This window comes from Tupaia chinensis, unplaced genomic scaffold (genome assembly GCF_000334495.1).
Source record: "Tupaia chinensis unplaced genomic scaffold, TupChi_1.0 Scaffold000199_1, whole genome shotgun sequence".
In the NCBI taxonomy this organism is placed as follows: domain Eukaryota; kingdom Metazoa; phylum Chordata; class Mammalia; order Scandentia; family Tupaiidae; genus Tupaia; species Tupaia belangeri.
The window spans coordinates 4,810,891-4,828,191 of NW_006159674.1; the positions used below are offsets into that span (position 1 = coordinate 4,810,891).

The window sequence follows — 17,301 nt, forward strand, 5'->3', positions numbered from 1 at the left end:
CCAATGTGATCTTTTCAGAATGATCAACTCTTTCTATGAAGGTAAAACAAAATCTCATCAGATAAGTCAACAAGGCTGGACATTTCAAAACTATTTATTATAGTTACACTATTTTAATTTACTTATTTATTTTTATTATAGTAAGCGTGTGCACTTGTGAGGAGGGAGAGAGAGGCAGGGAGAGAGAAAGCACTTTCAACAGGATCCTGTCATTCTACAATTCTCTCTCCCCACTCTGTGGTTTTTGAGCTGACTCACAATCCAAACTGTGGTTGTCCTATGGGCTCCCGCTGTTAGGGTTACTACGCATCACAGTGACTGGGACTGTAGTTATGCTCTTTAAATAAATGAATGAATAAATACAAAAAGTTTTATCTGGGCCTAAAATAGTATTTGATTTTTAAATTTTCTTTTATCGAAATGGAAATTGAAGTTCCTCAAACTATAGTTAGCCTGAAGACTTCGAATTATGTTATTTATTTAGATTATTTAGAATATTAATATTCTAAACTCTGAATTTAACATATGTGTACATAAACCACTCTTCATACATTTGTAAATATATATATATATATTTTTTTTTTTTGGAAGAGGTTTTTGCTACAGGGTGCATGTGCTCACCAGGGAGACAGAGACAGAAAGCAAGAAATCACCCCCCAGGGGGGATGGCCACACCGCAATCCCTTCTTCTCCATTCTCCTCTTGGGATCTTGGGCATGCACACACATGCGCCTGGCGTGAGTTTAAGCCAGAAGGTCTGGGACTCGAACCACAGTCGACTACATGGAAGTTCAGCAACATAGCCATTATGCTAACTACTAGTCCCACATTTGTAAATATTTTTAAAATAATCTAAATAGAGCTAGCCTCATAGCCTGGTGATTAAGGGAGCTGGATTCCACATAACTTACTGTGCTTCATTTCTCAGTCCTGGCAGCTTGATGAATAAGCCGGTGTGTGTGCATGACCCAAATCTCCACACAATGAAGAAATGGAAAAGAAAGGATGGCAACATGACCTCATTCCATTGGGGATTACTTTCTCCCCTTTCTCTCTCCCTGTCTTTCTGTCTCTCTTTGATGAGCACATGCACCCTCTGTCAATTAAAAAAAAATTTAATTAAATGAAATTAAAAATAAAAAAAAATCACCCAAACAGTAACAACGAAAACACCAATTTTGTCATATCAAACATCACTGTAATTTTAATATCCATTATGAAACAGGGAAGAAATTTCCAGGGCTACTAATGTTCAGATAGTGTGGAATTATTTCTGGAATAGTCCAGGTAGCAATGTTCATCCACAGAACAGCACTGCCAGAGGCTACATGCTCTCACAGCCGCAGCAATCACCAAACCTGTCAGCAATTTTGCTTACTATTTTCTACCCCAAACATACCCCATAGTGGCATCATTCCAAGAGTTATAATGTATAAGGAATACTCTTAATTACAAGAATTGTTCTAATTGTGAGATTATTTGTGTTGTTATTCCACAACAGAAGCTTTCTGGGATCCCATTGAGAACGGATTACACAGGAGACAAAAACATTCATTGCAAAGGAGTAGGGGGCCGACAACACTGCAATAACTGAGCCCAGAGCAGTTATTCTGATTCGGTGCTTATTGGTTAAAGTCTGTTTGAAAATACAAATAAATTATCCTATCTTCCAATGCAAGGCTATGTGAAAAATGGCTGTCCGAATACCACTTCCTGTTCATAGCAGACATGCTATACATTGGGAATGTGCAAAAGAAATATGATAAAGTGTTATCACATCAGTACAGGCTGAAACACGGCTATGTCTGCAAAACAGGAAGGTGTGTGAGGGATAATGTCTGTCTTTAGGCACTATAGTATGTCAAAACCACAAAGACAATGTGCAGCAAAAGATAGCTCCATCATAACCACTTTTTTATGATTGTCTTCACAGACCGAGATAAACGAAAAGCTGCAAATACAGGAAGAGGCCTTTAATGCACGAATAGAAAAATTGAAAAAGGCCTGAGGACTCAGTACAAGGAGAGTGATGCTAAACTTCACAGAAACAAACAAAACCAGCCGGAATAATAGACTCTCTAGAGCATCGTATCTCCTTCATTTAGTCGTGAAAGGAAAACCAAGCCCCACTTTTTATTATCCTAAGTAATTAGGAGACTATTGGCCCCGATTTTGCTATCTCCTGTCCCATAATAGTCTCCAAATTTATTGCACTGACTGTAATAAGACCATTTTGTATACAAGAGTTTGGAGAATTATATATAAAAATACAATTACTTTTACGATAGTCCTTTGACGTTTTGACTAATAAATGCTATTCATCCTCAAGTAGAATGAAGCCAACTTTTTAAAATAACCAGAAATAAAGAAAAACAACAATAATTTTACCCATATTGACCCAAATGAGCAGCCACATTAGTGGTACATTGTAAAAAGATACTAGTACCACACTGCTGAGGATAAAATTTGTTAAACAATAGCAATTCAAATGCTTCTACTAGGATTTTTTTTTTTCACTTAAATCATTTGGTTTTTTTATTTAAATGTTTCAGTGTGAAACCAATTTTCTGGAATTATATAATGCAGTTTGAAGCACTTTAATTTATTCTGTACTGTATTTGTTATTTCTAATCTTGTTACTCTCCCAGGAGAACACATGACCTATATAAAAAGAAGCAATGTATAAATGGTTATTAAAGACCAACCTATATATAGATTGTAAAAATCTTAAATACAAATCAAACTCGCAGAGCTCCTAAAATTAACCATTATATTGCAGTGGAATGGTTGAAAATATTTCAATCCTTTAAATGCCTTTATTAAATGTAATTTCAAAAGAAAACTATCCATTTATCAACTAGTTGGACAAGTCAATTAAATACTGCCTAAGCCCTTTCCAAAGTCTTTAGACTTCAGTGTATAGAATGAAGAGCATTGCTACGGGGAAGGGAACATGGATAGTTCCCTCTAGAATTTTCTAGGCTGTATAATATTTGCATCTGGATAGCATTTGATTCAATATGGGTTATAACATTATCTTCTCCATCAGTATCAAAGGAACTGCCCAGAACACATCCATTTAGGGCACAGAGTGATCTGACAGCATTTGGTAATTTTCTAACTACACTGATCAGCAAAATAAGAGTAAAAAGCCTTAAAATAAAACCATGCTTATTGTTCCTACAGTTCCAAGGCTGGATGGCCTAGAGATGTGTTTCTTCCCTGAGCTGTCCTTCCTGAATGAAAACACTGAGGGCCATAGGAGATCACTAGGTAGGATCACAAGTCCGGATTCCATTAAGCAGTCTTTTCTCCAGGGAACGCAGTGAAACTGGGGGCCTGCAAACAGGGAATAAAGGAGCTTTTAGAAATCACTAGACAACTTCAAATGCAATCATGGCATAGAGTGGACCTGCATTTCTAATAAATAGTGTTTATTCGAGCACAGATAGCAAGAGCCTGAAACTGAATAAAAACATAATGATAAAGTCCTTAAACACTACATAGAGATGCTATACCAAGCTGTGGCCTCTGGTCTAAGGCTCCTAGCATCTATTGCTGGCTTCACCATTAGCTAGTGTGTGACCTTGGACAGGCTACTCAACCTCTACTCTTCCTCCATTAAACAGAAATAATATATATTTTCAAGGTTGTTAAGAGGATTCAATAAATCCTTATCAAAGGACTTCTGTTGTAAGGTTTAGTTTCTGTTTCTCTTAGGATGTGCAAAATGTCACTGCCCAACTCTAATACCCTTACCCAGTTATCTGATTGACATCTTCACTAGAATTCCCAGCCGTCTGTATCTCTCTCCGAAACCTATGGGTCAGTGAGTCCTCCCACTCTGTTGCCACCACCCCATGGTCACCCATCTGCCACTCTGCAGTCCTGCATCTTTCATGTTGGAGCATCCCAGAGGTCTCTGGGGAAGCCAAATTTTAAGATCTAATAATAATAGCAGAGAGCAATTATGAGAGCAGTGGCCACAAATTTCAATTCCCAGTCTCTCTTCTTTAAGTTAATTTTGAATCAATAAAGGAAAATAAACATTTTGATGGGGAAAAAAAAAACAGTGTAGAAAATGAAAAAGAAACTCAGCCTATGTACTCCCATTCCTCTCTCCAGAGGCAGCACAGCTTTCAGTAAATCCTTCAAAGAATATCTCTTGCCCATTCAATTAGCTGTTTGTGTTGCCATTTGCATTGCCCTTTACATTGTTTTCTTCATTAAATACTATATATAGGAAGTAATCCCTGCCAGTACACTATCCTTTCATAACTTTTTAAACTGGCCCTATCAATGGATTTTTTTTTTTTTTTAGATTGTTTTTGCTACAGAGCATTGGCACTCGCTGAAAAGAGACAGAGACAAGGAAAGTGAGAAATTACCTCCTTGCAAGGGGATGGCCACATTGCAGTCCTATTCTCTTCTATGGATTTGGGGCATACATACACATGTACCCAGCATGTTTTTCAGGCTTTTGGGTCCAGGACGTGAACCGCAGAGTTAGCCACGTGGGACCCAGTGCCTTAATCACTATGACACCTGCTGGCCCTCAATGAACTTTTTTAATTGCTCTGGTACTTTGCCATTCTTCTTCCTACATCTTTGTAACTGAGTATGATTACATGTATAGGATAAAATTTTAGAGGGGAAATTTCTGGATTAAACTGTTATGCTTATTTCCAGTTGTAACAGACATTTGTCAAAGTTTTTCACCATTTTGCATGTCTGCCTACAGTGTATGAGACTGTCTCTTTTTCTACATCTTTACTAACAACATGCATTAACCAATTTTCTATCTTTGGTATTACTCTGATAGGGAATAATGTCACACGGTTGATTTAATGTGTTTTTATGTTTTACTCCACATGGATTGAGCATCTTTTTATAAGCATATAAGTCATACATATAAAGTGTGTGCGTACATATATTTTAAAATATATGTGTGCATATGTATATTCACTTAATCCTCCTAATCACCTTAAGAGATAGACAAACAGATACATGCTATTAGCTTTATTTTATAATTTTGGAGATTGAAGTTCAGAGAGATGATTAAATTAAACCAAGATACACATTTTTTTTTCTTTTTTTGGAGAGGTTTTTGCTATAGGGTACGTGCTCTTGCCAGCCAGACAGAGAGAGACAGAGAGACAGAAAGCGAGAAATCACCCCCCCGGGGGGAGGGCCACGTTGCAATCCCTTCTCTTCCATTCTCCTCTTGGGATCTTGGGCACACACGTGCCCGGCACGATTTTAAGCCACTGGGTCCAGGACTCGAACCGTGGTCGACTACATGGGAGTCCAGCGACATAGCCATTACGCTAACTGCTGGTCCCCGAGATACACATTTAATAGTTGATGGATCAGAGCTTCAAACCCAGGTCTGACCTATTTTAGAGATGAAGAAACTGGAATACAGAAAAATGTTAAGTAATTTTTCCATGATCATACAGCCAGTAAATGGTACAGTCAAGTTTTGAACTTGGGCTTGTGTTGCCTAACCCACATATTTAATCTTTATCTTCATCAAGTCATCACATAGCTGACATGAAATTAAGTGAAAGCTGACCTTTTCTAAAAAAAAATATTTATTTAATTTTGTTTATTATTTAATTTTGATTTTGAAATTTTACTATAAGGCATGTGCACTCACCTGGGAGAGACAGAGAGAGAAAGGGAAAGTGAAAGCAAGCCACCAGGTCCAGGATTTGAACTTTGGTCAGCCATGTGGGAGTCCAGTGCCTCAACCAACATGCCTCCTACTAGCCCCAACTTTGTATTAGTTAGAATGCAAGAAAACTCACTTACGTCACTAGCATATTAAGTACCTACAAAATTTATGGAAGCATAAATGCATAACTTATGTCCATTAATTCACTCATATTCTGTCTATTCACTGAGCACCTCCTATAAGCCTGGGCATTTATTGATGAGCAAACAGACATAGTCTCTTGCCCTAATAATCTCATAAGGCCACACAGTTAATATTGTGATCAATACAAGCTTCAGGGAGTTATGAATATAGAACAAGGGGGGTAGGTCCCGTCTGAGAGGTCAGAAGAGCTTCCTACAGGAATTAATATTTGAGCTAGGATTTCAGAAATAGGTAAAATTTAAGTAGACAAAGATGAAGAAGTATCCATTTTAGGCAGAGAGTGAAGCATATGCAAAGTCCCTGGGATACCAATTGAAACAGCAATTGGCCTAACCCAGTGCTCTTATAGAGTTATACCACACATTACAGATTTTTATTTTAACCTAAAAACAGTAAGAGGTTATTGACAACTTTTAAGCAGCAAGTAGCATCAGATTTGTATTTTAACAAACACCTCCTCCCTATATTAAGACTTCTATCCAGGGAGACTTAGAAAAAAAAAACCTTGTCATAAAAACATTCCTATTGCTGGGGCCAGCAAGTGGTACAATGATTAAGACACTGGAGTCCCATGTGGTTGACCATGGTTCGAGTCCTAGACCCAGTAGCTTGAAACTCAGGCTCAGTGCATGTGTGTGCATGCTAAAAATCCTGAGAGAAGAATGAAGGAGAAGGGACTGAGGCATGGCCGTCCCCCCTTGGAGAGCGAATTCTTGTTTTTTTGTCTCTCCGTCTTTCCAGTGAGCACATGCACCCTACAACAAAAATCTCTAAAAAAAAGATTACTACTCCTAATGATGTCATAACTATACTTCTTAGCAATTTCTAAGAGTGGGAGAAATAAAGAAAAATCACTTTTAAACATCACAGTGTCCATCTTCTCTAAGTGGTCTCTAACACAAAAGCAGTCCTCTGAAGGGCCAATTAGAGAAACAATACCAACCTATCACTTAGATAGGAGCAGCTTTTCTCTTATCAACACAGTAAGATATGTGCCTTCCATTTGCAGGAATAATTTGGGGAGCTTTTTTTTCTAGCTCCCAGGATAAGTTTCAAAGAGCAAATATATGCATTATGTTATGAACAAGCCACAGACTGCCACTATTTCAGGTATTTGCAGGCACTGTTGTGCCTAAATATAACTGTGGAGTCATTTTTCCAAAATCCAAATATAAAGCCCCTATTTCTATCCTCCATTTGATTGGAACCATTCAACCATCCTGGTAGATAATAAGTTTGCATGTTCTTAGATTGCATTTCATTATGCTTCAGTTCCCCTAGAGAATAAACGTGCTCCTTTTTCCAACAATTGTAGAGGAGAAATACTTCTGACATCTCAAATTTCAGAGTCTCAGGAAGACATCCCTCTTCTGAACATCAAAGTCACTTTTTTTCCCCTATTTGTTGAATAAGTCAGGACCCTTTTATAACAACCAAAATACCTATTAATTTAAGTTTCCTAAGTAAAATGAGTCTAGATCAAAATAATCCCATCTTGTTGGAATTCATAAATTCCAAAACAAAAACAGAATACTAAAAATCCCTTCTGTTTTCAGCAGCCCTTCCCTTTTTTGTGGAAGTCTCAGCAGTAGAGAAGATCATTTTACCATATTTTGTCAGAGCTGCCAAAGAGTTTTGTGTTAATTTTTAGCTTCAGAGAATGTTCAGTGAAGATGTCTCCAATGGTCATTTTGGAGTTTGTTTCTTGTTTTTAAATCAAGCCTGTAATTTATTCAGGGCATTGTCTAGGGATAAAATAAGACAGATGAGGTTCTTAACTTCATGGAGTTCATGGAATTAGAGCAGTTTATAATCTGGAGGCAGATGACAAGCAAGTGAATACATAAGATGATTTTAGATAACAGTAGTGATATGAATGAACAACGCAGAGTGATGGGACAAAAGGTTCGGGGATGTGAAAGAGCTATTTTAGCCAGGGTGCTCTGAGAACTCTTCTTGGAAGGATGATTGACTTTTGAGCTGAGATCAGAACACAAAAGGGAGCCAGCCGTGGGCTGGGCTAAGGGACATTTGTTCCAAGATAGCAACTTGGATCAATAGTGATCTCTGTCACTCAAAGCAGCTCTCAGGAAAGAAGGGCATATCCAGGGTCACACTCCTGGGAAGTGAACTGGCTGGTTTGCAAACTCAGAGCCTCATCTTCCTAATCTGGATCTCTTTCTGCTCCACCACACTGGCATGACCTGGTAACCCTACTTTTCCAAAGGAACATGCAGAATTAGAACCACAAAATGCTTATCGGGGGTATTCCCCAAGCCCAAATAAGCCCACCTACTTAAAAGAATCTTAGTCCAAATCTTCCTTCAGAAGAATTCCAAGTAAATGATGAAAATATTCCAAAGGTGGAGAAGCATAATTCCCACATATGGGTGGGCTGTTCATGTCAACTTCCTTCCAGAGAATACTGTATGAAAGGGAGAAAACAAAAGGACCTCTATAGCTTGGAAACCTGACAAAACTGCTTCCACTAGATGATCAAGGTCAACATCACTAGTCAGTAATTCATGCAGATGGCAGGCACCCTTGATATGAGGTGAAAATGGCTCTTTATCTCTGCGCTCTTCATCTCGAAAATCTATAACCCAGTAAAATCATGAGCGAAACAGGCAAACTCCAACAGAAGAGTGTACGCCTACAATACACCTGACCAATACTCAAAACTGTTAGTGACCAAAAACAAGGAAATTATGAAAACATGTCCCAGACAAACAGAACTTAAGAAAAATTAAATACTAAATGTATTAAAATAACCTGATGGATTATTAATACACAGTAAAGGGATTCTAAAGAAATAGGAATAAACCATGAACTTCAGTTAATAAAAAAATGAATCAATACTGATTCATTAATTATACCACATGTACCATAATAATGTAAGATAAGTAATAATTAGCAATTCTAGGGGAAACTGTGAGGGAGAGAGTATAGGAGAACTCTTTGTACTATCTGCTTCATTTTCCTATAAATCTAAAACTGTTCAAAAACATTAACTCTATTAATTTATCTCTGCAGCATAACAACATAATATCATCTACCAGCTAATCTCTTGACAGTTAAGTAAAAAGATCAGCCATTTAAGTCTGGTCCTGGCCTCTAAGGCTGCACACAATGAGTTAAGTCTCTTCTCGATCCTACTAAGATGTCCCTGCTGAGCATTCCTTGTCTTATAAAATATGGAAAGCACAATGCATAAATGCACGCATCCATCCAAATATATGTACATACTATCCACTACTTGAACTTGAAATCTGGCTTGGCAATGATCACATCACATGCCAGTCTATCAGTATAAGAGAGATTTAAAAAAAAAAAACACCTAGATATTAATTTCATTTATTGGCTATCAACCTCAATATCTAAAAAGAAAAGAAAAATAGACCCTATTCCTATACTAATGACATTTAATGTTAATGCATTGTCAACACATGACCTCCATTAAACCAAGGCCCAGATTCAACCAGAATAAAATTAACAGTCCTTATCTTCCAGGAGTTTATCTTTTACAATGACCAACAAAATGTGGATTTTCTTTTCTTATTTTCTTTTTTAGTATTTTCCTTCTTTCTTTTTTTTAAAGGGTACAATTAATATTATTACTTTATGTTAACTTTTCAATTTTCTTCTTGGTTATTTTTTAACTTCATGGATTAGAATTAAGTGAATTTCTAATAGTTAAAAATTCAGAGTGAAAAAATAAAACATGTTCTCACTCCACTTTGCCAGACCCAGAAATTGTCACAGCTGTTTCTGAAACATAACTAGGTAAGTAAACAAAAGTAATGGTCCCACAGGATTTAATTTTTAATATATGATAAGACCATAGTACCATGGTGTTGAAAATCCTAAATACCATGTAGTTCAATCTTTTCATGATGGAAAAACTGAGGCCCAGAAAAGTGAAAAGACTTTGTGATTACATAGCCAACTTGTGGCAGAATCTAGACTAGAATCCAGATCATTACTTGTTCATTCATTTATTCAACCACACAATTGAGTTGTCAGAATAGTCATGACATATTATCTATGCTTTTTATGCAAAAATGCGTTCTGACTTTTCTAATGACCCAGCATATTCAGTGAACGTTCACAGAGTGTCTTCTGTGTCAGAAGCTATACTAAGTGCACATTAACAAAAACAGACATAACTACTGTCTTCATGGAGTTTATATCCAATGGGAGAAATGGGTTTTAATCAATCCAAAACTTTAAAAAAAAAAAAACATAAAAATGAAATAACTGATGCTATGATAAAGAGGTGTACCCTGCAATGAGAGCTTTATAGAGGAACTTGGTCAAATCTAGGAAGGTTCCACTACAAGAGTCATACTTCAAGGATGAATAGGCATTAATTAGGCAAAGAAGGAAAGAAAAAGTTTTCAGGCAAAGAGAACTAGAAATGTCAACTCCTCATGGAACTAGAACATGGAAAGTAGAAGATATGAAAAGAGCCTTGTGTGGCTGAAGCATCTTAAGTAAGAAAGAGAATTTTCCAAAATTGATAATGAATAGATAAAGAAAGATTAGATGATGCAGCACCTTATAGGTTGGGATAAAGAGCTTTTGTCTTTGTCTTAAATATAATGACAAGTTACTGAGAAGCTTTAAGCAGAGATTTAGAGGTGGTTAGTGAAGGACTAGGATAGTTGCACTATGTGAAGATGTCTCAAATTGTAGTGGGGAGAATTAAGAAGAGATAGGGAGGATGGGATCTCCCCGCTAGGATAGTTTTTCAGCCAAGTGCTCTTTCTGTAGCACCATATATATATGAGAAGCTGTTCACCAAAATACATTCTCCCATTCTTCTAAAGCAATTCTAGACTCCATTTCCCAGATCCCTTTACACTTACGCAGTATCAAGTGATTTAAGTTCCAGCTAATAGAATGTGGGCAAAAGTAAAAATACGCTGTTTTAAGAGTTTTCTCAAGACTCCCTCCTTTCTGCTAGCTGCAGGCTGTGAGGAGAGTGACAATATGAAGGTAACAGAAACTATCAGCCTGGATTCTTCAATGACCACATGGCAGACCCTCACTGCCCTGGAGCATGCATCCAGATATCGAAGGAGTGAAAAGTAAATTTCTGTGTCTTAGAGCCACTTCATTTTTGGTTCTATCTGTTACAGCAATTTAGCCTGTCCTAATTAACTCAATGGATATGTTTTCTGTGTTTATGCATATGTAATATGTCTCATATGGGTCAATGTCTATAAACTGATAAAACAACTGGTAAATTCATTAACTAGGGACTTGCTTATAGTTTTATTATATAAGGTAATTACTTCTTAGTTTACATAAGCCCACAGTCCCTCCTAAACTGGCATTCTATGAAATAATTGACTGAACCTCACAAGTATGGTGAATTACACACTCAGGAATACTCTACTACAAGCCACACCTTAAATACTTTCTCCTTCAAGTGAGGCTAATAATTTTTAAATGTCTGTGGTTGGCTTGGGATTTCTCTAATATAAGAAAAGTATACAACCCTAAATTATTAATTTGTTAATCATTGTTCCCTTAGGCCAAGGTCATTTCTTTAGCTGATATATATTCCTTAATTCATTAAAAATAATTTACTAACTACCTACTCCAATAACCTGGATAAGTCCCTTTACAAGAGCAAATATTGATATGTTGGCTAGTGTGGATATTGACTATATCCAGTTCTAAAGACTAATATGTATTCCCAAAGTAGTATTCTGGTTTAGATACTATACAGTTCTATACTATAGGTTAAAAATAAAAGTTGTAATCAGACCAGACATAGAGTTGGAAATAGAAACAGAACTTAGCTCCCCTTCCCCCAAAATGCTTATGTACTAGTTGTTCACCTATTAGGGGCAACCACTAGAATCAGTTAGCATGCTTTTGGCTGCAAGTTAGCAAAATCCTGAACTGAAAATGGCTCACACGAGAACAAAACTATACTCTGTTACCCAGCAAAAGAAGTCCAAGAAGTCCATAAAGTGGGAACCTCAATGACACCACCAAAAACTCAGATCGTCTCTACCTGTCCACAATTCCTTTCAGTATCTTGGCTTTTGTCTTCTGACTTTTCCTTAATAGTCCCAAGATAGCAGTGACATCCTCACAAAAGGACCAAAGGCTCAAAAAAAAAAAAGGAACATTTTTAAACATCTCCTTTTTCCTTTTTTTAAGAGTTATTTTATTTAACTTTATTTATTCATTTATTTATTTTAATTTGACCAGAGAGGGACAGAGTGATAGAGAGACAGAGACAGAGAGAGAGAGAAGGAAAGTGAAAAGGCAAGCCACCAACTCTGGGACTCGAACCAGTCTGCCATGTGGGAGTCCAGCACCCTTAACCACCATGCCACTGCAGGCCCCTAACACCTCTTTTTAATAACAAGAAAAGCTGGAACCAACAGATGGCATAGCGGTTACATCACTGGACTCCCAAGTAGTTAATTGCCTGTGGTTCAAGACTCCCAAGTAGTTAGTTGCCTGTGGTTCAAGTCCCAGACCTGATGGCATGAAACTCATGCCAGGCACATGTGTGTGTGTGTGTGTGTGTGTGTGTGCCCAAAATCCCTAAAGGAGAATGGAGGGAAAGGGATTGTGGTGTGGCCATCCCTTCTGGGAGATGATTTCTCACTTTCTCTGTCTCTCTGGTGAGTGCACATGCTTTATCACAAAAATCTCTCAATAAATAAATAAATAAATAAATAAATAAATAAATAAAACTTTTTTTAAGCCTTCAAGGCAAATTTCTCCTTTGTCATTTTGACCAAATTTTATTATATAGCCAACTTTAAACTGGATACTGATGAGGAAATTAACATTATCATCAGTAATTTATGTGAATGAGGATTCACTAACTAGCATGATGAATGACCCTGGAAAACACAGTCAACCAATAGTTGAACAAAACTAAAATTCTGTTAGGGAAAAAAATTTAGGGTAGAATATGGCTATTTGGTAGGTAACTCCACAAAGCGATTTTCCTCTATAACAACTTGTACCTTTTAATGTCCTAGCTTTTTTCATTTCCAAATTTAGAGTTAGATAGCTAGATACATACATACATAGATTCATAGTTACATAGATATTTACTTCTTTTTCAAGGATTATGCTATTGGTGCTGACTATTCTCTCTCTCTCTCTCTCTCTCTCTCTCTCTCTCCTGTGTGTGTGTGTGTGTGTGTGTGTGTGTGTGTGTGTGGTTTAAAAATGTTTGTCATAGAAAGAGCTAGTGCATTCCTACATGCCTATGAGAAATAGCTGAAAACTTTTGAAACCAAACCTATTTGGCTCTTAAAGTGCTGGCTTCATATTGAATTATTATTACCATTTTCTTTTTGCTGAAATGTTGAAGACATGGCCATCACTCATTCAACCAAGTGTGGCCATTTCAGATTCAGTTAAATGTCTTTATTCAGAGTGTCCTCACAGGTCTCTTTATTTGTTAGACCTATGTCCAAAGGAATACCAGGTTAATCACCAGACTACCACAAAGCAAAACTCATGGACTGGCCTTAAACTGCAGAAACAAAACAAACAAAAGGACAATTACAAATTTAGAAAGTTGTTCATGAAATAAAATAAACGGAGGTTTATTTCGTGATGGTGAGATTAAAGGTGATTTTTTAAAAATTTTGGTGTTTTCCATACATTCTACTCTAAAAAGTTTGAATTATTTTTAAAGAACTATTTTATTGAACTTTATTTATTTATTTTAATTTGACTAGAGAGTAACAGAGAGAGGGGCCAGAGAGAGAGAGAGAGAGAGAGGAAAAGTGAGAAAGCAAACTGCTAGGTCTGGGAATCAAACCGAAGTCAACCATGTAGAAGTCCAGCACTCCCTTAACCACCACCCTAACCACCACACCACCTGACAGCTCCTGAAGTTTTATTAATAATTGATACATAATATATACTTTAACTTTTTGTTTTCAGTAAGAAATAAACTTCTCTGGGGACCAGCAGTTAGCGTAATGGCTATGTCGCTGGACTCCCACGTAGTTGACCGCAGTTCGAGTCCCAGACCCGGTGGCTTAATCTCACGCCTGGCACGTGTGTGTGCATTCCCAAGATCCCGAGAGGAGAATGGAGGAGAAGGGATTGCGGCATGGCCGTCCCCCTTGGGGGGGGATTTCTCGCTCTCTGTCTCTCTGTCTCTCTCTGTCTGTCTGGCGAGCGAACACGCCCTATAGCAAAAACCTCTCCAAAAAAAAGAAAGAAACAAACAAACAAACAAATAAACAAACAAACTTCTCTGACAGGTGTATGCTATTCCCTAGCTTCCACTGGTATTGCCTATTCTTCAGGTTCATGTCAGCCCCCTGGAAGTTCAGGGGTTTTCCCTGTTCTCTCTGGGCAGTTAGGGGGTCTTTACAGCCATGTATATTAAAAGACAGCAGGTACTGTTTCAGTCCAGGGAAGCACAAAGTTATCTAAATTAGATACCAGCGTTTTCACCACAAATATTTTTTGTGACTTCCCTAACATTGCAATGAGACAACATGTAGAAACTGAAGTATAATTAACACACAGCTAAAATCATTATAATTTGTGGACTATAAGATTATCTATTTTGAAAACCCATGAAGAAATTAAAACTATTCTTTAAACAAAAAACTAGTTTAAAAAGTATTTTAAAATAAATTTTGGGGACCAACAGTTGGTGTAATGGTTATGTCGCTGGATTCCCAAGTAGTCTACTGCAGTTTGAGTCCCAGACCCAGCTACTTAAAACTCATGCAGGGTATGTGTGCATGTGTGCCCAAAATCCCAAGAGGAGAATGGAGGAGAAGGGATTGTGGCATGGCTATCCCCTGTGGGGTGATTTCTTGCTTTCTGTCATTCTAGCAAGCATACATGCCCTACAGCAAAAATCTCTTTAATAAATAAATAACTTTTTTGAATGTTGAAGTTGGATCTGTGACCTGGTGGTTAAGGCAGTTGGATCCCATAGGGTCAACTCCACAATCTGAGTCCTGGACCCAGTGGCTTGAGAAGCACTTGTGCAAACATTTCCAAAATCCTTAAAGGAGGGAGAAGTGGAAGGGAAGGGACTGGGATGTGACCAGGCTCCATGGAAGTGCTTCTTCCTCTTCTGTTTCCCTCTCTGTCTCTCTCTGTCTCTCTCTCTCTCTCTATCCCTCTCTGTCTCTCTCTGATGAGTTTGTGTATCTAGCATACATAAATTAAAGAATGAATTAATTAATTTTCTATAAATGTGTAATGATTAGAAAATATAATGGAAAAAATATCTTACCATAGCAACAAACATACAATATACTTACAATAATAAGAAATTATCAAGAAACTGAAGAAATTATAAAACTCTTCTAAAGAACATTTGGTAGATGCAAAATTTAAATATGATAAAGATGTCAAATTTTAAATGCAATTAGATTTTGAAATCATAAGAAGTATGTTTATATTTCCTGATGTTAGTCTGAGGTCAACATGAATATTGAACTAATAAGAAGAGTGATACAAATTCTGAAGAGTAATAAGGGGTGAGGGTTCTCAGACTTAAAAACATTAGAAAACTAAAGTACATAAAAGTTTCATATTAGCACAAAAGTAGAAACTAAGTTAACGACACAGAACAGAGAACACCAACATGATGTGAATACTAAGAATTTATTTTACAGTTAGTTTTATTTAAGTGGCTTAGTCTGTGGACTTTGAGTTATTCACCGTGAAATTCCTTCTCAGCTCTGCCTCACAGTATGATAGATAAACAACTTTCACTCTCTAACCTCACAGTATGATAGATAAACAACTTTCACTTCCTAAGTCTCACTTTTCTTATCTGTAAAATGGGGATAAAAATAACCATAGTAGAATGTTATAAAGATCAAATTAAATGTATATTCATTAACCTTTTTAAATTTTATTTAAAGTATTCAGTACCAAACCTAAGTGTACAGTAAATGTTAGTTAAAATATACTTTACAAATCAATGAGCAAGCCCAGAAATCTACAGGAAATTATGATGGAAAATTAATTATTTGAAAACAAATGCTTATATGTTCTATATTTACATTTTACGTGTTACATTTTACAGAGTACACGAATATGTTAAAACTTTAAATACAAATATTAAAAATAAAAAATAGTTTTAAGAAAGTATAAGTGGTTATTTCCCTCATATTGCAATGAGAGAGCTTTAATTAATGAAACAAAATTACCATGAACAAGAAAAAATAAACTTTAATTTTTCTGTAGAAAACTGTTAAGATGCTCCAAGTAAAGAAAATTCACCATAAATATAAAAGAAAACAAAAACTGAGAAAAAAATTTTCAGCAAGATGCATAACAGATACAGAGGTTATAACTTTAATATATGAATAGTTCTTTGAAATCAATACCAAAATGGAAAGAAATCTGCTGATTATAATGTTTATGGTAATGTCTTTGACTGGACTGATACACATTGCATTCATGATGGAAAAATTTATTTAGTATGCTGTAATAAAAGACAGGGACTTAAACGTAAAAACTTTTTTAAAAAGAAACATAATGCAAGCCACAAATATGGGTTATTCATATTAAATTTCAAATTTTCTAGTGGATATCTTTTTTAAAAAATAAACTGGGGCCAGCAGGTGGTGTGGTGGTTAAGGCGCTGGATACTCCCACATGGCCAACCACAGTTTGAGTCCTGGACCTGGTGGGTTGTTTTCTCACTTTCAGCTTCTCTCTCTGTGTTTGCCTTTCTCTGGTCAAACTAAAATAAATGAATGAGAAGCACTTGTGCAAACATTTCCAAAATCCTTAAAGGAGGGAGAAGTGGAAGGGAAGGGACTGGGATGTGACCAGGCTCCATGGAAGTGCTTCTTCCTCTTCTGTTTCCCTCTCTGTCTCTCTCTGTCTCTCTCTCTCTCTCTATCCCTCTCTGTCTCTCTCTGATGAGTTTGTGTATCTAGCATACATAAATTAAAGAATGAATTAATTAATTTTCTATAAATGTGTAATGATTAGAAAATATAATGGAAAAAATATCTTACCATAGCAACAAACATACAATATACTTACAATAATAAGAAATTATCAAGAAACTGAAGAAATTATAAAACTCTTCTAAAGAACATTTGGTAGATGCAAAATTTAAATATGATAAAGATGTCAAATTTTAAATGCAATTAGATTTTGAAATCATAAGAAGTATGTTTATATTTCCTGATGTTAGTCTGAGGTCAACATGAATATTGAACTAATAAGAAGAGTGATACAAATTCTGAAGAGTAATAAGGGGTGAGGGTTCTCAGACTTAAAAACATTAGAAAACTAAAGTACATAAAAGTTTCATATTAGCACAAAAGTAGAAACTAAGTTAACGACACAGAACAGAGAACACCAACATGATGTGAATACTAAGAATTTATTTTAAAGTTAGTTTTATTTGAGTTGTTTGAAAACTAAAGTAC

The 17,301-nt window shown here is 36.4% G+C and overlaps 1 protein-coding gene across 2 annotated transcripts in view; it reads left to right on the forward strand.

The window, feature by feature from the left end:
* CABCOCO1 (ciliary associated calcium binding coiled-coil 1) overlaps positions 1-17,301 on the forward strand; it is a 167,489-nt gene that overhangs the window by 137,914 nt on the left and 12,274 nt on the right. Inside the window, exon 8 of one of the 2 annotated variants that reach the window (XM_006147076.3) lies at positions 1,934-2,379. The exons of the other annotated variant lie outside the window; for it this stretch is intronic. Within the exon in view, the coding sequence (XP_006147138.1) occupies positions 1,934-2,008 (75 nt within the window). The 3' untranslated portion in view covers positions 2,009-2,379. Of the gene's footprint in view, positions 1-1,933; positions 2,380-17,301 lie in introns of those variants that run through there. 2 annotated transcript variants of the gene reach the window in all.